At 51.6% G+C, this 27,361-nt stretch overlaps 1 protein-coding gene across 8 annotated transcripts in view; it reads right to left on the bottom strand.

Annotated features, from left to right (window-relative positions):
- The window catches only part of NAV1 (neuron navigator 1), a 269,569-nt gene that overhangs the window by 68,513 nt on the left and 173,695 nt on the right, over positions 1 to 27,361 (bottom strand). For 6 of the 8 annotated variants that reach the window (XM_078440775.2, XM_060644073.3, XM_060644074.3 and 3 more), the window contains 2 exons: positions 25,177 to 25,279; positions 19,690 to 20,055 (listed from right to left, as the gene is read on the bottom strand). In XM_078440775.2, the coding sequence (XP_078296901.1) occupies positions 19,690 to 20,055; positions 25,177 to 25,279 (469 nt within the window). Of the gene's footprint in view, positions 1 to 1,936; positions 2,141 to 19,689; positions 20,056 to 25,176; positions 25,280 to 27,361 lie in introns of those variants that run through there. The other 2 variants (XM_060644076.3, XM_060644078.3) reach the window with 2 other exon arrangements.

Genomic DNA, 27,361 nt, shown 5'->3' with positions numbered 1-27,361 from the left:
GAGAACAATTGGCCTGAAAGTCTTGGGCTTTGGTGGAAAGGAAACTACAGCCCAACCTAGCCCCACCCTAGCAGGCAGCAGGCTGAGTGGGTGTAATGTGATCCGCTCCTCTCCCAGGGCTGTGGCAGACAGGTCTCCGCCCTGGCACACCTGCCCAGAAGTCTGTTTCTGGTAAGGAGCTAGGTGAGTACTCAGCAGCTGTGGCCCCAGGATAGACACTAAGCTCACTATACAAAGCCTAGGTCTCCTGGGGTGGGGTGGAGCACTGCAGGGGGGCAGGGAGAATATCACTTCAAAACAAATGAATGATAGGGTAACCTAGAAAAGGCTGTGTGTAGGAAAGGAGTGATGGGAGCCAGCTAAAGGATTTTCACATCTTCCAGTGGTGAGGGAAGCAAAGAACTCAAGTGTAGAACCCCTGCAAATCTTGATCCAGCGGCAGCTATAATCTTGCATAGGCACACCCCGTGTGGACCTCAAGTAGCTTCTGAACTGGGTTGACAGTGGTAGAAGTGGAGAACAAGGTTAGGAACAGCCTCTTCCTTCTACCTTCCTCGGGACCCAGCGACTCAGGACTCACCCCAGGATCTCCCCAGAAGGAAGAATCCCCAGAGGTCCCTAAATAGAGGTAGTCTTGGTTCATAAACTGGTTCCTCTGAAAGATATCTCCCACAGGTTATCCTAGCAAAGTTAGTCCAAGGGTCCCAAGTCCCGCTCCAGAGTTGCTGTCGTGTTGTCCCACTGCGGTAGGGGACAGAAGTTTGGGGCCGGGGGGACTCTGGCCTCCAAGGGCTCTCAGGGCTGCAGTCGCCTCTCCCTTGCCAGGCCTTGCCCTGTTCTGTTACTCTGACCCTAGGCCTGAGTGTGCCCGAGTTGCAGCGGAGCTTCCAGAGAGCACTTGAGGCTCCCTGCCAAGGAACCACGGGGAAGGGGAGCATGTTACGGGGTGCAAGTCTGGGCTCTAGGGGTAGAAAGCTGTGAGGAGGCTTGGGGGTGGGAGTGGTCTCCGCATCAGGCATCTGGCCTAACCTCCAACTTCCTCCAGGCAGCCAAGTCAGAGGGAGGCTAAGGGGAGTGTGCATATTAGGGTGGGAAGCTCCCAGAAAAAAACAGAGAGCATCAACTCTCTTCCTCTGGCTGCTGGAATTTCCTAATCCTCTCTTGGAAGTGCAGTTTCCAAGTCAGCTCTGGGGGGTCCCTGGCTGGTTGTGGTCACATTCCCCTCCCCTTAGTGGGGAGCTTCTGGGCTTGGGCCCCCCCTCACCACTGCCCAGGATTGGTCTGCTGTCCCCCACAGTGCATCTCCCAAATACCCCTGCTGTTCATCCCTTCCCAGAGTAGTCCCAGGCTTCACTCCCTCTCAGAGGAATCAAACCAGCTGTGGGGTCCCAAATTCACCCCCAGCCCCCCACCTCAGGTCTCACCCCTCCGTCTCCCCCCCACCCCAGGCAACCCCCAGAGCTTGTGGGTCAGGGAGACCCTCCCGCTGAAGGCTCCTCCCCTTCCACTCTCCAAGTACCGGAGAGCCCGGACCCTCCAGAGCGGAGGAAGGGGGTGGGGTGGGAGGACGCACCCCCCTCCCCCTCCAATGCACTGCAGAGGCAACCATCCAAGTTCAATCAAGTTGTGCTATTGTCTCAGCTTTGTCCAGGTCTCTGGGGAGCCCAAGAGCCTTGCTGTGCCTTCCTTCTCCCCTCCAAGACCCCTCTGAACACACACCTCCAACTCCCAATGCCAACCAGCCCAACGTTCTTGGGGAGCCAGAGAGCTCTGGCGGCGCTGGCACTCCTCCCTCCTTCTGTCATAGAAGCAGGGCGGCCAAGACCCTCCTTCTTGCAGACCCCACACCCACTGCTGCGGTGGAGCCTGGAGCGGCGGCGGGGGCTGGGGGACTCCCAACCCGACCCCAGCACTGCGGCAGGAGCCGGGCGCTTACCTGCGGGGGAAATTCACCGTCCTTCCCGACCTGGGCAGGGGCAGATGGAGCATCTTCCCCGGCTCAGGCGGCCATTCGCGGGGGGGGCACCCAGTGCCCTCCCCGGACCGCGCTCCCCGGCACCGCGGACACCCGAAGAGGTCTGAGCCCGGGCCACGCGGAGGACCAGATACCGAATGCTCGCCGGCCCTCCGCTCCCTTTCCTCCCCACCGCCCGGGCTCGCACTTACGGCTCCAGCTGTACTTAAAGCGACAGAGCCCCATTTTGCCGCTGCTGACTTCTGTCCCGAGCCCAGGCGATGCAGGCTGAGAGCGGGCTCTTTAACGCCCAGAGCAGGTAGACAAAGAGCCACCGCAGCCTCAGCCTTCCGGTGGCCTCGGAAGCCCGGGAGATGCAGAGGAGGGCTGGGGGCCTCGACCTCCACCTGGGCTGCCTCAGAGTTAACCCCCGGGCTGCCAGCTGCGGTCCCCTGGGCGCTCTTACTCTCGCTACAGAGGCAGAAGGGGGTGTGGGCAGTGAGGCAGGGAACTGGGGTGCACTGGTGGGCACGGGTAGGGGAGGCCTGGGCTGAACATTCCCCAGGCAGGGTTTCCTCCCAGCCCCCTCCTGGCCCCTTTCCAGACTCTAAAAATCAGTCAGAGTAAGAGCAGGGGACCAGGACATCACCTACACAAGAAGTGTGGTGGGGGATGAAGGTCAGACCACGGGCACAAACAGCCAAAAAGGCTGGCTCGGGAGCTGTTCTACTTGGAGAAGTGGGGTGGAAGGGGAAGGGTGGAAGGTGTGCCCTCCAGTAGTGAGACAACCTGTGGGGGGTTGGGGGGATGCAGTTAACATTTCTCCAACTTGGGGGGGAATAGATTAGGTGAAAGGTGTGCACGTTGAGGGGTGATTGCCAGGGAGAAAGAACAGTACACATCATGCAAGGGTCAGTGCCTTCATCCAGGAGGCGTTTGCTGCTGACTGGTTAAGAAGAAAAGGACCCTAAGATGGGAGGGTTTTAGTGGCAGAGTAAGAAGAGAATGGGATCCAGTAGCAGGGTTCCCCCACCGAGCTCCCTTCAGGGTCTTCCTAAGAACTTAACTCTCCCCATCAAAGAAGGAGATCTGCAAAGATGCTCTCAGCCCTGCTTCCACCAGTCCACAGTCCTTGCTCCTGGAAGGGGCTGACTGTGTAAGGTTGGGTCCCGAAGTGATCTGGGCAAACTGGGGAGACTACGTTTTATGAAATGGACAGGTGATATGTGCAACTTCTTTCAGCAACAAAAGCAACAGCAATGATCTTTTTTAAAAAGCCCCCAAAGTACTGGACTAAGATGACAGTGAACCACAGAGATAACAGTTGTCTCTGGTGTTTGGGCAGCTTGGGGTGACCCAGGCACACACAGATACCCAGGCCTATGTCTTCTCCTAGGCCTGTCATCTCACCACCTTTACTTTCTGGGCCTCAGTTTTCACAAATGTTAAGGCAGAGGAGATTCACACTCCTGACCCCCTCCTAGCTCCCCAGCCTTTAAGGAAGCCTGGAGGGTGCTTTAAGTGCTCCGGATAGCCCTTTTCCCTAAAAGCCCATCTGGCTCTAGTCCTCTGACTGCCCAGTGCCACTGACCTGGGGCTGCAGCTCTAGATGGGGGCACCACTATTCTTAGAGGGTGGGAAACCTCACAGACGGAAGTCTGTCTCTGGGTCCTAGAACAGTTTGAGTCGGGGAGGGGTCTGTTTCTGAGGGTGCATACTAGGATTAAGTTTTCCAAATATGCTTTGAGATCAAAGGGGTATAAAGAGCCCACCCCTCAACCCACCCCCACCCAAAGCATGGGGGGGAGGGTGGCAAATGGATTTTTACTCCCTTTATTCTGAGTAGTTTGCATGCCCCGAGTCCCAAGCAGACCAGCTTTGAGGGGAATTGGAGCAAGGCAGCTGGTTTTCTCCACCATATTCTCCCATCTTAGGCCAGGATGGTGTCCCTAGACCAAATCCCTATCCTGGCTCTTCTGTCCTGGTCATGTCCACAGCCATCCCTTCTTCACCACCACCCTAAATGGAGAGTGAGTATAATCAGTTCCTCAGGGAGATTCTGCCTGCACAGCTGTGTTGGGGCTGGCCTGGGTCATCTGGGGAACAGCTTATAGTGACACGCACCATAAGGGATTCTCTTTAGCCTCAGCCAGCACGGAATCCTGAGCAAAATCACTCTGAGCCAGAGGAATGTCACCAGCAGGGGATGTTTTCCCCCAGATCTAGCTGTGCATTTTCCATAAGGTTTCCTCCTTTGTGGTTTTCTGGGCAGAGCCTGGAGGGAAGGAGGGGAGACTGAAAGAGGTGAGGCTGAGGCACAGCAGCTTACTTAGAGGAACAGGAGTCTTTGGGGTAGGGGCTGTGCTGTCTCAGAACATTCCTTCCCAGCCCTGCAGAGCCCATGTGGCCCTATCCCTCTTCCTCACACAAGGCAGCCTGTCCACGCTCCCTTTGGCCCTCCCCCTCCTCCTGCTCTGCACCCCCAACAGGGACTGGGGAGCAGGCTGTAAAGAAAACAAGTCTCAGCCAGCAGCTGGGCACAGGGGATGAACTCTCAGCTCCTGAGTCTTGTCCTTGTCCTCCCACCCCCACCCAAGGGGATTCTAGGCTAGAGGATCTCTAACCCCCCTCCTCCTTGAGTCTGATTCTTGAACTGCTAGAACCCAGTAGAATCTGAGGTTTTCCTCTGTATGTTCCTCTTTCCTTGTCGATGAAGAAGGTGGGTTGCACAGTTGTGTCTACCTTCTACTTACCTTTCTGCTTGGTGGAGGTTCCAATGGGCTTTTACAGGGGAAAGAGCAGGGTCCCAGAGGCTTTGCCACTTAAAGAAATAGCATGCAAATTAGCACTTGCTATTTTCGGCCAACAGGTCAAGGCACTTTGGGTAATTGGACAACAGCACTGAAGAGAAATGCTGTCTGGGGGTTTCTGTGAAGACAGTAAAACACAACCTCCTCTGTCAGCAGACCCAGCTCCTGCGCTTGCCGAGGCCCTGACCCTGCCCATCACAGGGGTGTGGCAGAGTTGGGGGGTTATGGTGGCCTTGTTGCCTTGACTACAGTGGGGAGGCATGTGGGGGGTGACTCTGAACTCTTCTTTCTGGGTCCCAGGCTGCACAGTAATAGCTTGGGGCAGAAGGGGTGGAGGATAATTGATGCAGGTAGTGGAGGAAAGACACCTGCTGATAGGGAGCTACGAGTCAGGCACTTTTCCAGAAAAAAAAAAAAAAAAAAAAAAACCACCAGCCAAAGAGGGACAGAGGAAAAAGACCCATCTATCTTAAATAGGCCTCCCCTGTGCTCCTCTGGCTTCTCTGCAAAGAGCCCTTGAGAGCTATGATCTCATTTGTCCCCCGTGCCAGGATCATCAAAGTGGCTCTTTACAAGGGGGAAACTGAGGCATGGAAAGGCTAGGAAATGTCTAAAGCAGAGGGCAGAGCACAGACTAATAAGCATGAGATCTTTCAGCCAGGTTCTTGTGAGGGGCGATACCCTCCCCACAACACGCCCACCCCCCTAAAGGATCTCTGGCTCAGGACCAAGGTCTTCCACACCATTGCCAGCAGGGACATCCAAAGATGGTTAGTGGGAGGCTCGGGTTGTGTCCCTGACCGTAATCTCAAAGGTTAATGGAGTTGGTCAGAGTGAGCCACACAAAAAGAGAGAAAGATTTGCCAGAAAGTTCCATGTGGTCTGAGTTCCAGCGTCACCTGCCTGGGGGCTTCTGGGTTCCAGTGTCCCCTGTCAGGCCTGACTACACACCTGATTTCCTGGTGAGACCCAGAAGGGAGATTCTTGAGAAGACCAGAGTCCCAGGGTAAGCATCCACCACTCGGAACCTCTGCCCCTTGACCTTCCCTCACTTCCCTTCTTTCCCGTCAATTATGAAGCTATTTACTTCCTTAGGTGGCAAAGGCCCTGCCCTTCCACAAGTCTGGGCCAGTCAGAGAAGCTTCCTTGGGGTCTGTGGGGGCAAGCTGAGCCCCAAGACCCCTCCACATCCCGGCCAGGCTGAGCTGGCAGCATCTTGGTTGAGGCAGAAAAAAAAGCATCTTACCACATAGGAAGGGGTGATGAGAAAGGGAACGGATTAAGCCAGAATGGAGGGACAGGGGAAAGGACATGGGGGAGGACCCTGATGAATTAACCCTGTGGCCACACACTGAGGTGGGATCCTGATGCTTTCCATGGAGAATGACCTGGCCACATCTCTAACCCCTGTTTTTATTTATTTATTTTAATGCTTATTTTTGAGAAAGACACAGAGAGAGAGAGAGAGAGAGAGAGAGAGACAGAGCGTGTGCACACACACAAGTGGGGGAAAGGCAGAGACAGAGACAGGGAGACACAGAATCTGAAGCAGACTCTGTGCTGTCAGCACAGAGCCCAACGTGGGGCTTGAACCTGTGCCAAACCATGAGATCATGACCTAAGGGGAAGTTGGACACTTAACCGACTGAGCCACCCGGGTGCCCCTCTAACCCCAGCTTTTAAAACCTACTCCCAGATCCCGCAATGACCCCACTGACTCCTGGGGGAATCAGTGAGACCTTGATAGAAACACCTATAAAAATCATTCACAGCCCCTGTGGTGACACTTTCACAATTATGATTTTATTTGCAAACAACCTAATGCTCTAAGGTGAGGCAGATGTTACTATGCTTGCTTTAGAACATTAAAGGTTAAGAGAGTGGCCTCAGGTACTTTGGCCACAGGTACAGAAGCCATGATGACATTAGTTCTAGGCCAGGGATCATTCTTTATTAGAAATGGGCATCTGAGTGGCTCTGTTGGTTAAGTGTCTGACTCAGGCCATAATCTCATAGTTTGTGAGTTCAAGCCCTGTGTCAGGCTCTGCACTGACAACACAAAGCCTGCTTGGGATTCTCTCTCTCTCTCTCTCTCTCTCTCTGCCCCTCCCCCATGCACTCACTCCCTTTCTCTCAAAATAAATAAACTTTAAAAAAAAATTTAAAAAAAGGGGCGCCTGGATGGCTCAGTCGGTTAAGCGTCTGACTTCGGCTCAGGTCATGATCTCGCGGTCCGTGAGTTCGAGCCCCGCGTCAGGCTCTGTGCTGACCGCTCAGAGCCTGGAGCCTGTTTCAGATTCTGTGTCTCCCTCTCTCTCTGGCCCTCCCCCGTTCATGCTGTCTCTCTCTGTCTCAAAAATAAAATAAAAGTTAAAAAAAATGTTAAAAAAAAAATTGGATTTTATCCAGTGAATTTCTTCTCAGGGATGGCTGAGTTTTCAAGAGCTCCTTGTGCATTACCCTGGTGGGCTTCTCTCTGCTCTTGACCTCCTAAGGCAGTACCTTCCCTCACCAACTTCCAGGCCCTTCCTAGAGGACATGCCAGGTAGCCTGGGACAGACCCCCTTCGTGGGGTCAGATAATCCAGAATGTCAGGGCCCAAAAGGTAGGTAAAGCTCACTGGTTCAAGTCCCTCATTTTCACAGAGGAGGAAATTAGGGCTCTGAAAGTGCGAGTGACTCGTTCAAGGCTCTTTACCAGGCTTCCTGATTCCCAGGGCCGTGATCTCACTGGTTCTGTGCTCCCACTTCTCACCAAGTCCCTCCCCAGGGCCAGCTGAGGCTCAGACAGAAAGGTTCTGAGGGTAGGTGGGGGCGAGTTTGGATCGGGGGCCCTGGAGTCAGTAGACGCACAGCGGAGTGTCCCAAAGCCCAGTGCCGATCCTGGCTGAGAAGTCTTTGGGGTAGCAAATGGGCCAGCGAGAAGAGAGGGTCCCGCGCCCAGCTGTGTTACTGCTCCGCAAATATTTACACGACCTCTGAGGAAACCTGCCTTTCTCACCGCCCCGCAGCTGGGAGAGGCAGCAGAGAGGAGGCAGCCCCATCAAATCTTAAACAGCGAGCTACTGTTTTAGCAGTCCTTAGCTTCATATCCTCCTGCCACCATCCCCAACCGCAGGCTCTCTGTGTGGCTCTGAGAACATGGGACAGATGGGATCATGGGAATCATCCCAATAAAGCCTCGACAGACCCTCAGCTGGCCTCTGTGGGCAGATGTGTGCGTATGCGCGCATGTGTCTGTAAGGCCTCCAGCTCAGACCCCTGAGGCCAGAAGCAATGACTTCCGAACAACCCCAGCACGCACCGCCCCAGGTTCTCCTTCACTGAGCTGGGGCTCTAATATCCGGAGAGGAATAGAAATCTCATACGCGTTGAGGAGGCATTGTCAATGTATCGTCCCTTTTATCCTCGAAACCCCTCTCACCATGTCTACGTCCGCCTCCCCCTCCCTGGTCCAAGCCATCACCTTCTCTTGCCTAGATTATTGTAGCACCTTCCTGTCCAGGTTCTCCCTGATTTCCCTGTGGCTCTTTTCCTCACAGTAGCCAGGCAGGCCCTTTACCAAACATGTCAGACCTCATCACTCCTCTCCCTGAGACCTTCCTGTGGGTTTCCCCTCTCACTTAGAAGAAAAGTCAAAGTCCTCACCTTGGTACAGAAGACCCTTTATTACCTGGCCCCTGCCTACCTGCTGATCTCACTTCTGACTACTCTCTTCCTTGTTTACTCTGTGTCAGCCACACTGACCTCGTGGCAGTTTCTTGAACACGTGCCCCTTCTTGCCTCAGGGCCTTTGCACATGCTCTTCTGTGCATAGTGAAGCCTTCCCTGACCACCGGATCTCAAATAGCCCCCACCCTGTCAGTCTCTGCCCCGTACCCTGCTGTACCCTGCTTTATTTCCTGATGCCACAGAGAGTCACCTAATCTAGTAGGTATTTATTTATTTGCCAGCTCTTTTTCATATATGAGTTTAAGAACAATGTCTATTTTTGTCCTCTTGCTTTAGCTCCACATGTCTTGTATATAGTAGGTACTCTACAAATATTTATTAAATATATTAATAAGTAGAATGAAGTGGGCATTATCATCCTTCCTTTCAGACAATGAGATGAAGCACAAAGAGGCTAAGTAACTTATCCAAGGTCATGCAAATGGTGAGTGGCAAACACGAGAATTAAATCCAGGTCAGTTGGACTCCGGAATGTTTTTTTTTTTTTTTTTTCATTTTCTTTTTAAGGTTTATTTATTATTGAGAGACAGAGAGAGAGACAGAGCATGAGCATGGGAGGGGCACAGAGAGGAGGAGACCCGGAATCTGAAGCAGTCTCCAGCCTCTGAGCTGTCAGCACAGAGCCTGACGCGGGGCTCGAACTCACAAACCACGAGATCATGACCTGAGCCGATGTCAGACACTTAACCTACTGAGCCACCCAGGCGCCCCTGGACTCTGGAATGTTTAAGCGACTTTGCCAACCTGTCTCCCGAGAACAGAAAACTAACCACAGGGACTGGTAGAGACATAAGAGACCATGTAGCTGCTGCCTCCCAGACTTCAGGGGCACCTGCTCAGAGCTGGGAAAAGCAGGATCTCTTAGCTGGAGCCTCACACAAGGAGCTTTTTGCCCTGGCTAAATCCGGTAAACAGGGATCCTCTGAGGAAAGTTCACTCCAGAAGGGCACAGGGCAGCTGGCTTTTCTTCCTGCCCGCCCCTCTACAGATTTGTGGCTCAGAAAGGGATGGTGACAGGCAGATGATAAGTTCTGCCCCTCCTCTTCTATTAACACTCGGCAGAATGTCAGCAGTCCTGGGAACCCCTGCTGGTAGAAGTCCTACCACCCAAACCTGGCCATGAGCCTGTCCACATGGCCGGGTCCATGAAGATGGTGTCATTTCTGAACTGCGCCTTATCATCAAACCCACAGGGGCTGAGACAGAAGCCAGACACTGAAGTAAAGGATGGCAGAGAGACTAAGAAAGGTGACCAAGGAGAAGAGGCTGGGAAAGGAGCTGGAAGAGAGTGAGCGGGCAGGAAAAGAGGGTGGGAAGGAGCTTGAAGATGCGACTCTTTCCTTCAGGCTGCAGATGTCCCATAAGAAAGAAGGGCAGGGCACAGAACAGAACTCTTTTAACACAAGCTGGCCAAAGAGGGCAGAAAGGGTAGGCTGGTGAGAAGGGCTTGCCCTGCTCTGGGTCAGGCCCCCAGGCTGAACACAGCATCACTCACTCCTCTCTGGAAGAGTCCTTCCACCTCCCAGACATGCTCTCTGCCCGTCTGGTTGCTACCCCCTGCCCATCGGCAAGCTTGCACCCCCCCCCACCCCCCACCACCCGCCACTGGAATTAGTGCGCACACAGCCTCTTTGTACCCAGCCGCCTCTCACACACGTGTTTGGATGGGTCTCACACAGTGTCTGTCTGTCTCTCATTCCCCTCCTTGGCGTGCACATCACGAACACGCTGGCTCTGTTTATCTATGGCACATGCCCCAACATCAGCCTCTCTCACCTTGTCTCCCCACAACCCTGTCTTGCATATTCAGTGAATGTTGATCTGTTATGTAGCGACGTGCTTTGGGTCTCTCTGGGACTGTCTCTTTCCTTCTGCCTGCTTTTCAAAATCTAGACTTTTGTACATCTGCCTGAGCTTGTCCCAACATATAGGCAAGAACAATCCAGTCCTGCAGACTCTTTAGGGCATCCCTATGCACAGCTCAGTGGGTAAGCCTGCCTGCCTAGCCTGCTGGCCTTTCTTAGCTGCAATGAATGGTCTTTTGCTGCCTGGTCAGAGACATCTGATAGCCCAGAGGCCAGAGCTGGCCTCTCATGGACATCCTGGGACAGCTTAGCCTTTGAGCCAGAGTCAACAAGAACTTGTATTCACAGAGGCTTGGGTTGCTCCTTGTGCCTGTGGTCCTGAGCTCTTGGCTGTGGCGACTTTGTGGCTCTCCAAAGCAAGACCCTATCCTGGAAGATGGAGAGGTCACCTAAGGGCATTCCAAGTAGAGACCTCTAACGATGATTCACTGGCCAGTCAATGGCGTGACCTGAGAACATATTCTGCTGGGTGTTGAGAAAAAATAGAAGACAAGGTCTCTGTCCCTGGGAAGCTCCTACTCCAGTGGGAGGCACGTGATGCCTGCCCCCTCCCGGGCTTAAGGGGCACATGGGCTGAACACGGAGGGAAAGGGCTTCATGGTATACCCAGTGAGGCAGTAGGTATACCAACAAAAGGAGAGGACAAGGCAGTCAGAGGGCCTGGGTTTTCCCCTGGTTGCTGCCACTTTTAAGTTATGTGATCCCGGCAACCCTGTTAAGCAGTTTCCTCACTTGCAAACTGGGGGAAAGAATATCTAATTCAGTGTTAAGATTAAATAAAATAATAAGACACAGTGTTTTGTAAACCATATATGCTATGCAATTGTTAGAGAATCATAAAAGCACAAGTTACTACATGATAAACTATACACACAAGTTCCAAGATGATTTTCAGAGTCAGGCAGGATTGCAATGGGATGAATTAGAGAAGGCTTCCCGAAAGGAGAGGATTCGGCAGACAAGTGGGCAACTGGGTGTCACCATCTAGGTGGAAACGTTCCATTCTACACATGTCCTTTAGGACTTTTATCACTTTAATTTTCCAGGAGCCAACCAAGAGAAGGGAAGGAGGTCACATTTACTGAGCCCCTGCTGCATACCTGGTACATCAATGCCACATATTCTACAACATCCTTATAGGAATCCTATTCCCATAGAACTATTCCTACTCGAATGGATTCACAGCTTTCCCAAAGCCTCAGAGCTGGGATCTGAACCCAGGCCCGTCATACTTCCAAACTTATGCTCCTTCTGTAATATCAGATTGCATGGAATTTCCAGACACTACTTGAGCCCAGCTGGTTTATCACAGAATATCAGGTTTGTGGGAAAAAGGAGGAGGGAGCTGACAATTAAAGAGGAGAGACAAGTGGACAGGCAGGCAGGTGGGCAGGGCTGGTGGGGAAAAGCCAAACCCATCTCAACGGCTTCCTCAATCCCTGATCCATCCTGATTGTCGACCAAATTGTATGTCTTCAAAACTCAGTGAAAACCCCAGCAGCTCAATTGTAGGTTACTAGGACGCATCAGAGGAGGGGCCACGCCTCAGCCTGCATCGGTTGCCATGGCAACTAGCATACATCCAGCTGCCCCTCTGGAATACCTGGCTTACTCCCGCCTTCTATCAGCCCTGCTGGGTTTGAACAGACACTGTGATCTAGATTAACCCACACAGCCTGTAGAGTGCTACCACTACTCTTTTAAGAATTAAGGGGAAGGAAAAATAAAATAAGATAAAAACAGAGAGGGAGGCAAACCATAAGAGACTCTTAACTATAGAGAACAAGCTGAGGGTTGCTGGAGAGGAGGTGGGTAGGGGGCACACGCTCAGAGCCTGGAGCCGATTTCAGATTCCATGTCTCCCTCCCTCTCTCTCTCTTCCACACTCATGCTTTCTCTCTCTCTCTCTCTCTCTCTCTCTCTTTCTCTCAAAAATAAACATTAAAAAAATTAAAAGAAAAAAAAGAAATATCGAGGTGCCTGGGTGGCTCAGTCGGTTAAGCGTTCAACTTCAGCTCAGGTCACGATCTCACGGTTTGTGAGTTCGAGCCCCGCGTCGGGCCTGGTGCTGACAGCTCGGAGCCCGGAGCCTGCTTCCGATTCTGTGTCTCCCTCTCTCTCTGCCCCTCCCCGACTCACACTCTGTCTCTGTCTCTCAACAACGAATAAACGTTAAAAAAAAAAAAAGAACTCTCATTTTCAAGCGTGAATGTTAAAATACACTATTCCAATATTATCATTTTGAATGTGCACGTGACAGGTTAGGCCCATCAATTTGTGAATGTCTGCCATCAGATGGCTAACAAACAATAGCCAGCATTTGTTGAACACTTATTATACATAAACATGTTAACAAATTTAATCCTCACATCAGTCTTACAGAGTAGGCACCGTTACCGTCCGTGTCTTTCAGCTAAGGAAACTGAGGCAGAGGGAGAATAAGCATTCACTCAAACTCACAAAGCTAATAAGAAGAGCCAGGACTCAGACCCAGGAGCTACAAGCCTTCACGCTAAATCACTACTGCCCTCCCACTCTGTGGGACGCTTATGTTGATAAGATCTGGTACCAAAGATCTGTTGATCTAACTGCACACTACAGGACTAAAAGAATAGCCAGATGGTGTTGAAAAGCCAAACAAGATCATCCCATGCAAAGGAAGTCGAAGCCCAAGTTCAGTGAACCCATCTGCCAACCTGGAGAAATCTCATTTTGATACACTTAACCGCTCCTAATTCAGCCAGAGGCCAGCAGCTAAATGAACAGGACAGTAAGTTGAGATCAGAATAATGTATTTCGAACCAAAGCTCTTTATAGGTTTCAAAGCACCCCTACATGTTCTCCTTCACTTGATCCTCACAATGCAAAAATGATTACCCTTTTACAAATGAACAAACTAAGACTCAGAGAGGTTACGGGACTTGCTCAGTGACACGCAGCAAGCTAGAGGAGTGCTTTGGATACAACTCCAGAGCTCCAGATGCCCCTCCCCCTGCACCACAGAGAAGTATCAACAAGGCTGCCCGTATGAACAGTTGCCTGCGGGTCAACATTGTAATTGTTATCCCCCAAATGGCAACAACCACTGTCTACTTCAACTACACATTACTTCTTTGGCCACTGACCCAGGAGGCATCTTGTCTCCCTTTTAGATTTGAAGCCCTTCAAGGACAGACATGGAGTTTCCGTCTTCAGCTTGAACGTTGGATCTTCTCCAGAATGATCCCTTACCACCCTCTACCCCAATCCTTGTGCTTCGTGGGCAAACGCCAGGCCTGGGCCAGCTGCCCACTAGGTGGGATACCTAAAGAACTGACTACCGGGAAACAGAGAAGATAAAGCGGAAAGGTAAATATCCATGCTTCCTTGCCGACTCTCCCCGCTGCCCATTCAAGTTAAGAAGGTTCTCTTCTCTTTGTACAAATCCTACAAACCTGATGCCCATTCCAAGAGAATTCTTCGCACTGAAGGTGGTTGGGTGGGGCATCTTGGGGTTTGCCAGTCAGACAGCCAAACTGGAGAGCAGCATATGAGGCTCCCTCTCAGGAGGGTGGCTGCAGACAGATGCTGAGGCCCGCTTAGCAAGGCTGGGAGGTGTCTCTTTAAGGCTTGGGCTCACTGCGTCTGGGAGCAAAGAGCCAGCCTGGGAGAAGGCAGGGGCCTACAGTTTATTTTAGTTGACATTTTTCAACGTCAGGACACTTCAGAGCCAAGAAGGAAACGAATCCCATCTGTTCCTGAGCCCCCAAGCACAGTTCAAGAGGACAGGCTGGAGGAGGGAGGGGAGGCAAGGAGGGAACAAGAAGACTGGAACATCCAGCCACACACATGGAGCAGGAAACCACCTGAGGAGAGACACAGGGCATGGCAGACAGTCGCGAGAAATCCCGCTGCCCCTCTGACACACAGCCACAGAGCTCTTTCAAGATGGGGCCTGCTGGTTCCGTCGAAGGCTCTGTGGCCTCTGGCACAGGTCGCTGGACAACAGCCCTGCCAGGGCTGCCGAAGACACAACCCTGTACGGTGTGAAGGGCGCCCACTGGAGGTGTGCGGTGCAGCACCTAGAGGAGTGCTGCTGCCAGCCAAGCCCGGGGCTCCCGCTCCTTAACCGCTGCACAGCTCAGATGCAGCCCACCCAAGCCGCCACTTACGTGGGTGGAAACGGAGGCATTGAGAGGTAAATCCGAGTTAAAACAGGGAAGGGATGGAGGGCCGTCTGACCTCCTTCCCTGCTGGGCACACTTGGTCCCTGTACCCAGTGCCTGTATTTACCTCTGCATGGGAGCCCATCCTCTCCTCCCCTTCTGCTCTAACCCCGGGTGCCAGGGACGGGAAGGACAGACAGATGGCTATGGAACTTATCTTCTTACTTAGATTAAATTCCAGACCTTCCTATTTTTAGAAAAACAAATTGCTGCTCTCTTTGCAAGAGGTAAAAATGTCTCGAACTGTCATTTAGGACAGTCAGCAGCCAACTAGAAGTTGTTTATGGTGTCATGCTTTGGATACTACCCTGGGCAGGACTAGTGTCAGGTGGTGATTAGTCCAGGTGCCAAATTTTAAGAGGATCATTGACAGCTTGAGAGCTTCCAGGGGAGAATGACCAGGATAATCGGGAAAAGTGGGTCATTTAAGAAAGTAATGAAACAAACTGGGGACTTCTTTGGGGCGGGGGCGGTTAGAGAAGAGACTATCTGAGCAATCATTAAGAACATGCTGAAATATCTGAATGAAGATTTATACTTATTCTATTTTTCTTGGATGACAGCATTTGAATCAATAGGCAGAAGTGAACCAGATTTCGGATGAATATTTAGAAACTGTCTTATAATTTTGTTCTATTTGAAATAGAATAAGCTCACTATGTCTAGGCAAGACAAGACTAAAAGACTGGATTTCAGGAATGCTATAAAGAAGATTCTTGTACTTTATGGGAAGATGGACTAGGCCAGAGTCACTGAGAAGCTTTAGAAAAATACGGCTTCCTGAGTAGCAGAGAATCTGCCTTGGTAGGTCTGGAATGAGATTTGGAATCCATATTTTTAAAAAGTCCTATCAGCTATAAAACTCTTAGAAGGAAACACAGAGAAAAGGTTCATGACATTGGATTTGGCAGTGATTTCTTGGATACAACACCCAAAGCACAGGCAACAAAAGAAACAATAGATAAATTGGACTTCATCAAAATGAAGAATGTTTGTGCGCAAAGGACACGATCAACAGAATGAAAAGGTAACCCACAGAACGGGGAAATATATTCTCAAATCATGTGTCTCATAAGGGATTCATATCCAGAATATATAGAGAACTCCTACAACTCAACAACAACCCAATTAAAAAATGGGCAAAGGACTTGAATAGACATTTCTCCAAAGAAGATATACAAATGGCCAATAAACACATGAAAAGATGTTCAACACTGCCACTCATCAGGGAAACACAAATCAAAACCACAACGAGATACCACTTCACACTCATCAGGGTGGCTATTATTAAAAAACCAACCAACCAACCAACCAACCAACCAAACAAACAAACAAACAAAAGGTGTTGGTAAGGATGTGAAGAAATTGGAACCCTCATGCATTGCTGGTGGGAACGTAAAATGGTATGGCCACTGTGGAAAAAACAGTATGGAGTTTCCTCACAAAATTAAAAATCGGATTACTATATGATTCAAGACGTCTAGGTATACACTCCAAAGAACTGAAAGCAAGGACTTGAACAGATATTTGTACCCCAATGTTCATAGCAGGATTACAGCTGAATGGGTAAACAAAATGTGGTACATGCATTCGGTAAGCTATCATTGAGCCTTAGAAAGGAAATTGATACATATTACACATGAATGAACCTTGAGGCAATCATGCTCGGTAAAACAGACCAGTCACAGAAAGACAAATACTGTACGACTCCATCTACATGAGGTACCTAGAGCAGTCAAGTTCAGACAGACGGAAAGTAAGTGGTGGTGGCCAGGAACTGGGTGGGGGGGAGGGGAAGATGAAGAGTCAGCGTTTAATGGAGACAGAGTTTCAGTTTGGGAAGGTGAAGAAAGTTCTGGAGACGGATGGTGGGGACGGTTATACAACACTATGAATGTACTCCATGCCACTGAACTGTACTTTTGAAAGTGGCTGACATATTAACCATATATAAAAAACATGTATTTTACCACAATTAAAAAAAAAAAACATAATTAAAAAACATAGGATTCTTTCGGCAGCAGATTCACCTTCCTCATTCTAGTTCGCTGAGCTGCAGTTTGAAGAATTTGCCTACTCTGACCCCACCCCCCAGACTGGCAACCCAGGAAAAAGTCCTGGTGTCTGGAGGGAGCAGGGAGGGCTGACGTGGGACTGAACACTGGCTTGGGGAGAGCGCCCAAGGGGCTGCTGCTCCCCCAGCAGATAAGCGAGAGCGCTGAGAATCACTGCCTTCTTGCCTGGCTCGTTCAGATGGCTCACTGCCTTCTTGCCTGGCTCGTTCAGATGGCTCGTGGCTGATTATGTCGCTCAGTGGGGAGGGCAGAGGCTTCACCTCTGTCTCTGGCCCCAGTGCTGAGAGCTCCTGGGAGGCAGCAAAGTGAATGGCAGTGGGAGGGGCTGAGGAGGGGTCAGTGTGCGGGTGGGAACAGCCCTACCCGTTTCATGAACAGGGAAAACAATTTTCTTAGAAACAGGACACTTTCTAAATTATAAAACCTGGATGGAACCCACAGTGGGGACAGGAGGGCCAACAAGAGGCTCAGCAAGGGGCACTCTCTTCAAGATTTGCTGGAATCTAGGATGCCCAGTCTCCAGTGAAAAAGCACAACACTTAACCATGAAAACACATAATTGAGGAGGGATTGTTTACATTAAAATTACTGGGATTATAGGTGGGTTTCCCTCATCTCGGACTTCCTTAGCACGTTTAAGGGTGGGTGTGTTTGCAGTCTGGGCAAGGAAGTCAACAAACGGAGAAACCTTAAAACTGTACGTGTTAAAAGAGTTCCTGCTCATTGCGGATTGACCATAAAAAACACACATGAAATTATCTTGGAAACCAGCATTGCAGTTTATAGTGAGGTCCACTTTGTGGATATTGCCATGCCAACACTTTCTTCCCCCTATGAACTCGAGGCTTCCCTGGGCCCGTGGTCAGTTGGTGGATGTGCAGGAAGGGCAAGTTCTCATTCATGCTCTAGCCTCAGTGAAGTCTATGTTTTCAATGACTTAGGGGCATGCACACCGTCCAGAGGAAAGGGATAAAGAAAGGGTGCTAGAGGGTGGATTAAGGACATTTTTCCTGGCCCTCCTCTGCCCAGTATTCCATACCTTTACCTCCGCGTCCCCTCAAATCTATGTTCCCAGGATTGGCCAGCAGCCACTACGTCTGTCTTTGTTGCTGATTCTGAGTGGCACCGTGGTGAGACTGCACACTCCCTGTGGGCAAGTCTGGGACTCTAGAGTGCAGAAGCCCCTCTCCTCCTTCACAATGGCATTTTAACAATTAACAGTAATAATAGCAAAAAAAAAAAAAAAAAAAAGCTAACATGTAGTGAGCATTTAGAATGAGCCAGGAATTATTCCAAACATTTTACATATATTTATCTACTTAACCCTTATAACCATCCTGAGATAAGTCCTATTATCTGCATTTAGCAGGTAGACAAACTAAAGCCTGGAGAGGTTAACTTGCCCAAGCTCACACAGCTAGGAAATCCTGCGGCCTGCCTCAGACTGGGATCTCCCCAGAGTCAGGAGTCTTGTGCCTTCTGATGTTTGGGGAATTTTCTGCCATGGCCATTGTGTGCACCTTGGGGGACGGCTCCACCTCCCTCTGTCTGGGAGCTCCCTGACGGCTGGGGCTCTAGTCCTTCCACCACAAGAGGAACTTTCAGAGCTCTTTGCCCTGCAGGGGTTGTGCCTCCCTTTGCCCTATCCAACTGGGAGCTCTCAGAGGGCAGGAACTGGACCTGTCCTCAGAGAAGCAGCTTCCTGGCACAGGGGCTGTGCAGAGCACAGACACCTTCGCTCTCCTTCCTGCCCAGCAAAGCCCTCTGAGCACAGGAGGAGCTGGATGGTTTTTCTCCGATCCCAGCTCCAAGCTGGTGGTTCTGAGCGTGAGGTCGGCCGGCCCCTGGGATTTAAGAGGCAGTAAACAGTCTCATTCGTGAGTCAGTTGTTTTGCTGCAGAGCAGCCTCATCAGCTGGACAGGCCCTGCCTAGTCCCTCCAAGTTTGTCCCCAGGGGTGCGGAACAGTGGATGGCCTGGCGCTCAGCTCTCAGTCCTTTCCTAGGAGGGGCTACTTTTCATTCTGTTCAAGTTTGGGATTTTTATTGGGAAGAGGTAGTCCCTGAGAGGGATAGGGGGAAGGGGTGTTGTCGCTACTTGTGTGGTCCCTTGGAAAGTCCCAGCAAACCAAGAAGGAAGAGCGGAAGTAGCAGGGAGCTGAAAGATGCTCTGGAGAAGGTTCCAGAACCACTACAGCTCTCTAGTCTCAGGGCTTGGAACAGTTGGGCCAGGACCGTTTACACCCTCTCTCCCCCCACTTCTTTCTTCCCATCTTCTCCCCTCACTTCCCAGACTGTCACCTACATCCGCGTCGCTCCGCAAACCCAACCCTGCCAGTTGGGGCAGAAAAGAGAAGATGAGGGTCCCTGTGGGGCAAAGCACAGGAAGTAAGTAAACTAACAGACCCGGATAGGAACTAGGAAGTTGCATGATTGGCAGGTCTGTGGAGGAAGAAACCAGAGGAGTGGAACCTGAGGGCCACGGGGGAAGGCACGGACCAGAGGGGCCGGGAACCCCGGCGAAGGAAGGAGAGCCACCACTACCACTTTTCTGTCTCAGCAGTGCTTTCCCCTGAGCGCTTTCGTGTTCTCTTCCTGTTAGACTCCGAGGCAGACGGATGTAGTACTATCATCCTCTTTTTCCAAGTGGGATAGCAGATGACGTTGTCCGAAGTCCACACGGAGTTGGCGGAATTGGCACTGACGCCCTTTCCCAGGGCCCTTCCTACCTGCCTTTTCCGGGTTCGAGGGAGGAGGGCGGGACATACCATAGAACGACAGCCCCACGGGCCAATGGGAGGGAGGCCTCTCCATTAACCAATCAGCTCTTCAGGTGGCGGCCCCACCCACCGCACCGAAGCTTGGTATAAACCACATCAAATTTCAGGGGCGGCCACAACCAGTGCACGAAGGCCCTGCCCGGCTGTCTCCCGTCACAGCGCGGCTACCCAAACTCCTGTCATGAGTCCCGCTCGCCTCAAGGTATCCCGTTCCACCGGTCTTCCCCCTGCCCTCTCTAGTCCCCTTGCCCAGCTGCGCAAGAGACCTTACCCGGTAGTGATGTCGTCGTCTTCCGTCATGGTCTTGCCCATGAGGTCGCTGTCGCTCATGTAGCCGGACTTGAGGTCCACCTCGTCCGAGTCCAGGGACTCGACCAGCTCCAGGCGGGAGATGTGGCTGAGCTTGCTCGGGCTGCGCATGGGCATGGTGTGCGAGTAGTGGGCCCGCTCCCCGTGCATGTACCAGGCGGGCGGCCCCTCGGAGCGGCAGCCCCCGCCCACCGAGGGCGCGTCCCCAGCCTGCAGCCGCGGGCTGGACTGGCCATAGCGCCAGGACAGAGGGGACGAGCGGCTGGAGAGGCTGGACACACTGCGAGGGTTGGCGTCGTCACTGTCGTAGCAGGTCATCTCCAGGGAGCTGGGCAGAGGGCAGAGGGCAGAAGGGCAGAGGGCAGAAGGGCACTGGTTTTCATTCCGGCAGGGCCGCTCTGTGCCCTGCCCGCGCAGACCGCACCGCAGCGACCCTTCTCCCTTCCCGTGCCCTCCCGCCTCCTCTGCACCTGTCCAGGTGGGCTCCACCTTCTCCAGGAGGCCTTTCATTGGGTACGGCACCCCTGTTATATGTTACCTGAGGTTGTCAGAGGAAAGGGATTTTAAGTGTGAGGGAACCAATTACGTACACTGCTAAGGGCACAGATTTTGTAATATGAGCTGGATTTTAATCCTTTTCTACCATTTATTTGTAAGTGAGCTGGAGGTGAAGTAATCAACCTTGCTAAGCCACCATTTCCTCATCTGTAAAATGGAGATACTATAGCTACTCCATACAGTTGTAAGGATCACATATGTAAATGCCTAACACAGTGCCTGGTATATAGAAGTTGCTCAATAAATGGGAAGGGTCCATTGAGATCTCTTGGGGGAAGTGGGATAATCTGGTCACCTTGAGCTTAAAAGGCCTTGATCATTCATTTGTTCAGGGCATGTCTATCACCTCCTCTCTATTAACGAGCTGGGAGCAAGTTGACTTCCAAACCAGAGAGGGCCAAGTCTGGAGTAGGGTACAGAGGGTGTGGAAAAGCTTTGGCAACCTGAGATATGTGTCTGGTTCCCAGTAAGACTAGGCCCAGCCAAAGGTCTGGGCCATGAGGAGACAGAAGCAGAACCTCACCAGAGAACAGAAGCAGCCTTAACTGGAAAGAGGAGAGAACATACGGAAATGAACAAGAGCGTCCCACGCCGCGAGCCCTGCTAGGCCAGGCCAGGGAAGCATGCCCAGGTTTTGCGGGATAACCTGAGGGGGTATGGGAGCTGGACAAGGAGCTGCCTTTCTCCCTCAGGGACCACGGTGGCTGCAGAGAGAAAGGCCAGTTGGGATCTGCTTGGAGAGGTGGCCTAGATTTGGGTTCAGACAGAGACTAACTGATAATCCCGCCCAGCCCGGTCCAAATCAACCATAGGTAAGGTCTCAGCGGCTCGGCCTAACTAAAACCATGCAGGGCTGAGTTAACCAAAATAGGATCTTTAGGCCGAGAAAGCCAGGCAGCTAAGGCAGTCTGTGGCTGGACATGGGTTACGCAAAGCACAGGAATCTTCACTCCGTGAGCACATCTATTTCTTAGCCACTTCAGGGGTTAAGGTATGAATGAGGTATGAATGAACTTTTGTAAAGTTCCTGGAAAAAAAGAAGATCCTCCCAAACTGTCTCTACCAACCCTGAGAAAACAAGGGGTTATTTTTTGATCAACAGAATAGGAGGAGCCCAAAAAATTAAAAATAGAACTACCCTACACTCAGCAATTGCACTACTAGGTATTTATCCAAGGGATACAGGTGTGCTGTTTCGAAGGGACACATGCACCCCAATGTTTATAGCAGCACTATCCACAATAGCCAAAGTATGGAAAGAGCCCAAATGTCCATCGATGGATGAACGGATAAAGATGTGGTATATATATACAATGGAGTATTACTTGGCAATCAGAAAGAATGAAATCTTGCCATTTGCAACTACGGGGATGGAACTAGAGTGTCTCATGCTAAGCGAAATTAGTCAAAGAAAAATATCATACGACTTCACTCATATGTGGAATTTAAGATACAAAACTGATGAACATAAGGGAAGGGAAGCAAAAATAATACAAAAACAGAGAGGGGGACAAAACAAGAGACTCTTAAATACGGAGAGCAAACTGAGGGTTGCTGGAGGGCTTGTGGGTGGGGGGATGGGCTAAGTGGGCAAGGGGCATTAAGGAGGACACTTGTCGGGATGAGCACCGGGTGTCATATGTAGGGGTTCAATCACTAGATGCTACTCCCGAAATCATTATTGTACTATATGCTAACGAACTTGGATGTAAATTAAAAAAATAAAAGAACAGGAGGAGCCAAATGACCCTTGAACCTGAGCATGCTGGTGGTCCCTACAGAAGTCCTGTGGACAAGGCTGGGGGAACCCTGGCTGGGCAGGGCGATCGGTGACTGCTGCTTCTGCCCCTTCCAGGGGCTTCCTGACCTGGTCCACACCCAACTTCTCCCCTCTGGGCCCTCCTTTGTGTTCTATGTGCACTTTCTCATACGCTGTGTTATTTCTGTTTCTAATTACTGTGGACCTCAGAGAGGGTGGAAGTTCCCTGAAGGAGACTGTGGGCCTGTGCGACTCTGTCTGCCTTGCTCACCGCTGTGTTGCCGCACTTTGCACAGGGCCTGGCATGTACTGGGTACACGCACAAGGACAAATCGATGAGGAACAAACCCAAGATGTGTTGAGTTGAAGAGCAGGGAGGCTCTTGTCGTAAGACTCAGTACAGGGATTCACGAGGTGTTTAATAAAAACAAACTGACCGTGACAATGAGATGAGGAGGGGAACGAAAGGGATGATGATGATGACCATGGTGACAGGGCGCTGGAGAGCTCCAGGACAGCCAGTTTTCATAGTCAGTCTACACCATGGTAATACAATTAGTGAGGAGTGTGGGTCATGCTCAGCATATAGACTCCTCAGTTCTATTCCTGGCCTACTCCTGTTTAGCTCTGTGCACTCAAAGTGCCTCTTCATCTATTTCACTGCTCTTTTCTACCCCCCAAACACATCTCCAGACATCTCTAAGTCAGTCGGGGGAGGATTCTAGCTTAAAATTTCAGTTCTTGACTTCCAGCCCTGCATCCAGCCCTTCAGTCTTGCTTCTCTCTCTCTCTCTCTCTCTCTGGGGTTGGGAGAACGGCAGTCCTGGAGCAGAGAGAGAGTTTCATTTCCTCTCCAGCCCCAGCCCCCTGACCCAGACACTCTCCCTGTTGGGGAAACGAGCCAGTAGAAATAGAGGAAGCAGGACAGAAATAAAGATTTCTGAAAAAGGAATTGAATCTAGCGTTAGCCTGTAAGTTCCAGAGTGAAAATGACCTTGCTGAAAGCGCTCACTGGATGGTAAGCTCCTCATCAAGTATAAAGCCTGTGTTTGTTCTGGGGTTTGGTGCCCAGCACTGCGCCTGGCATGGATTCTAAGCTTGCTGGACACAGAACCCACCCTAATCAGCCTGTGTGACTCTGGCAAGGGACCCCCTCTCCCCAGCCTCGCCTGCTGCTTCTCTAACCCAGAGGATATGAAAATATCCTGTCTACTCCCAGGACTGAGGGAAGTGCTGATTGATGGAGAGCACTTTAAAAAGTAAAAGAGCCATAAAAACTCAAGGAATCATTGTTTTGGCTATCAAAGTGTGGAACAGGGATAATATAAACCAAAGGCTAAGACAGGAAGTGGCTCTGGGTCCACAGTAAACAGCAAAACCAGCTTCAGCGCTCTTGGTTTTTTGTTTTTTGTTTTTTGTTTTTTTCCATAAAGGGAGATAGTAGCCAGAGGCCTGAGGCTCTCCCCCTCAAACCAGTCAGCTTTATGCAAAAGGTTTTCAGCCTCACTCTCCTCTACCCCAAACAGAAAGCAAAAAGAGAGGTCAGGCTGTCCTGCTTAACTGGCTGGCTGCTTAGAGTCAGTGGCACCGGGACACTGAAGCTGCTGCTTCTAGCCTTCCCCTGTGGCTGAGTCATTTGGGGTGGGACCCTCTCAGCGATGAAACACTTTCTGCCTTCTTTGGCATGGAGCTGGCATGTGATTTGGTGCTGAGAGCCGTTCTAACAACTTCTCTGGATGGGGGAAGGAGGAACGTTCAAAATTTTATCCACTGGGTCCCTGAACTGGTGAGCCAAGCTGAGCCCGGCCCCTGTGCCACTTGGTCCTGTTCAGGGCTTTGAGGGATAGAGGCTGGAGACAAATATAAGGGGGCCTGAGCCCCAGGGCCTCTGGGAGCCCCACCTTGCACTCTTTTCCTCAGATGTCCTGACCACATCCCTTTCAGTAGTCTGGGTTCTGCTTGCCTAACCCCATAGAGTAGAGGCTTTGATTTAGCATTTAAAATATTTCAGTTATCTGGGAACAAAGAGCTGAATGTCTAATATGAAGGCTAGGATGGACTAGGCAGAAGAAGAGTGGAGGGAGGGAGAGGGGTGTTCTTAAGCAGAAGAACTAGAGCCAATGGGTAAGAGCTGTTGAGGCCTGATTTCAGTTCCACTTCCTAGTCATGGCAATCCCACAGCACACTGAGATGACTGACAGGTAATGAGTTCCCTGTCGTTGGAAGTATGTAAATTTAGTCTGGCTACCATTTGGCCACACACTTAGGCTAAGAAAAGCCCCTATCCTATTGTCTTTCTGTCCCAACTTTGCTCTCATTTTCCAACCCCAGGAGATGGGGAGGAACCAATTTCCAGTCCAACTGGAGAGGTCACCTAATCCCTCTCAGCCTTCCTGCTCCACACCCCCCGTGATTTCCCAATCCTGGCCATCTGCTCCCTTTCTTTCTACCCCCAGAGTGTAGCCTGGCCCTCTATCCCCCTTGGAGCTGACAGCATGAGCTCATCTGGGCAGCCCAAGGAGGCAGTGGGGGGAAATTCTGAGTCATGGCAGAGGCTGTGGCCAGCATGCCACTCCAGGAAGAGGTTCCACGGGAGGGATAAGTGCCCCGCGCCGCTAGAGGCAGCAAGGTCTCTACAGGGTGGGGTGGAGGGGCACACCCCACGGCATGGATCTGAATGACATGGAGGCCGGGCACCCAGGCCTCCCTCAGCCACTGTCTGAAGAGGCAAGAGGGCACCTGACAGAAGATTGACAAGATGCCGGAAGCTGGGACAGGCAGGATCCCAGAATCCTCTAACAACAGACGCTTCGGAACAGGGAAGGGACAGCATTTGCAGCAAATGAGGAGGCTGACACCCAAGGAGGGAAAGTGGACATCGCAGGTCACACCCTGGGTCATGTGGTGGCTTGCGCTTCCCATCCCCCACTCTGGCGATTTTCACATTCATTGCCTGCAATGAATCTCACACTCAAGCACAAGCTGATGCCAGCCAAGCCAAGCTTCTCTCGCCAAGACGGCCGATTCTCCACTCCTGCGGCTCTGTGCCACGGCGCTCCGAAGCCCTGCCCTCCAGAGCGGGAGACAGAGACAGCAGCGGGGGGCACGGCCCCCTCCGCAGCTTGGACTTACCTGTGAGTCACCTGGGACCCTCGCAGGCTGGACATGGTCTCTTCCAGGTTCTGTCGAAGATCCAGGACGTTCTGCACTGTCCTCTTTCTCTGGGACTCTGGGTCTGGAGGGAGAAAAGCGCAGTTGGGTGAATGGAAAAGTTGCTGCTGAGAGCTGAGGGTGTCACGGAGTGGAGACTGATCATGTCCCCGGGACACCACTCCCCACGCTGTGCTGGCCACCCTGGGCACATGCCCTTGACCACCTGACGTCTCGACCCCGGAAGGGGGCTGTAGGCATGGGGCCTTCTGTGTTGTGCACTCCTCCCAGACCCCCTGGGGAATGGCTTCTGCTGGCTTCACTTTGGGGAGGCCCTGCTTCTCACAGCTGAGGTCCTGGGCAAGGTTCCCATGGTTGAGGTCACGTGGAACGTCAGCCCGAAACCCCGTCTCCGGTGATGTGTTGGTAAATGTTTAACAATTGGCTCTTGGAGGCCGGGACGCCCTGACTTGGAGCGTTTGCCACTATCTGTGGTGTAAATACTCCTCCCGTGGCCCTTTTAAGCTACCAACGTGATGTCACTGACTGCAGGGTTAGGAAGAGATGCTACTAATTGGCTCTGGGGAGCTGGGACGAGCCAGCTTCAGCATGTCACACTCCCGGAGCCCCGAGCACTGACGGGCAATGTCTGGAGTTGTTCTATGGGGTCCAGGAGAGCCAGTGCAGATAGAGCGCTTGTCTACAAGTGAGGCGGCTGGAGGGCATGGGCAGTCATGCCCAAGAGCGTGGACTGAACTCTGGGCAACTCAGACCCCAGACAACGGTGCAATCCCGAGCGGGGAGGATGTATGGGTGTGGCCGCCACCCTCAGGATCCTAAATGACCAGGGGTCATTTTATCTAACCTTGGTTTCCAGGCAGAATATTACACGGACAGATGAGAAGAATCTACAAAGAACAAACAGAAATTTATCCCATCTCCTTTCCAGGGTGAAAATAACATTCAAAAGACCAAGGAGTGCCGAGCATGAAGAACTCAAAGAACTTTCTCCATCCTTCTATCAATCCATCCAGTAGATCTTCATCAAACACATACTTTGTGCCAGGTACCACAGCGGGCCCTGAGGACACCAAAGTGAAGAGGTCCTGTCCCTGTCCCATGGTTTGTCTTGGACTTTGGGATCCAAAGTCACTGAATGGAAGCAAATCCCCCAATGCCTCCCTGAAAGACAACGTATGGAGAGTCAAAGACCTACAGAGAGATGATGGCAAAGCAATGGAGAAAACCCAAGAATCCTCATTCTCAGGCTACTTCCCTTTTCCCTCCAAACCCTCCACGGTCCTCTCCTGGTCAAACTGCCCTCTCGATCCCTTCCCGACCCACAGACTCAGCATGGGTATGAGATTCCTTTTGCTGCCAAGGGGAATGTTTCTGAATCCCTTCAGGAGGCACTTCTTCCCCCAGGAATGAGCTCAGGCTGGCTGGTAGACAGCTGCTCCGTCTTGTCAGCCGAGGGGAGGCTGGGGAGGGCAGGTAGGAAACCAGGCAGCACCTCTTCTGAGAACCAGCTCCACATCCAGGCCCAAGTACCTCTCCTCTCCTCTCCCTAGGGAAGCCTATGGGAGGCCGCTGCAGCTGCTGGTAGGATCACTCAGGGTCAACATCATGTATCCACCCTCCAAGCTGATGGCAAGAAGGGACAAATGGCAGGCCTCCATGCTCTGAGCTCTGTCCCCAGCCTGTCGTCACTTCTGAGGTTGCCAATGCCTATTTATCCTGGCAATGTCACCTTGTGAGCTGCTCCATGGCTTTAACTGATGGCTTGGCATGGAACACAGACAGGATCAGAATGTGTATACGTATATTTTTAACGCTTGGTTCCCAAATGCCTGTGTGGGGACCAAGAACATTGCGCCAAGATGTGGGTTTCTGGGCCAGGGCAAGTCTTTCTATGGGTTTGGCAGAGATGAGGGAAAGGCATGCATAACTCCAAGGGGTGTGCGGTCTCAAAGAGGAAGGTGACCAAGAGTTACTCAGAGACTTGTGTGTGTGCCAACCCTGTGCATATATCAACCAGCTGAAACCTTACGTTCACGGGAGATTTGTGCTACCATCCCCATTTTACAGATAGGAAAACTGAGACCCCAAAAGATGAAAGAAACTGCCCAAGGACACACACCGTAGCACGTAGGACAGAGCAGAGTTG

The sequence above is a fragment of the Panthera onca genome, chromosome F1 (assembly GCF_046562875.1).
Source record: "Panthera onca isolate mPanOnc1 chromosome F1, mPanOnc1 haplotype 2, whole genome shotgun sequence".
NCBI lineage: Eukaryota > Metazoa > Chordata > Mammalia > Carnivora > Felidae > Panthera > Panthera onca.
Note: the sequence above shows the minus strand (reverse complement) of the source record. Positions and strands in the feature narration are given on the sequence as shown.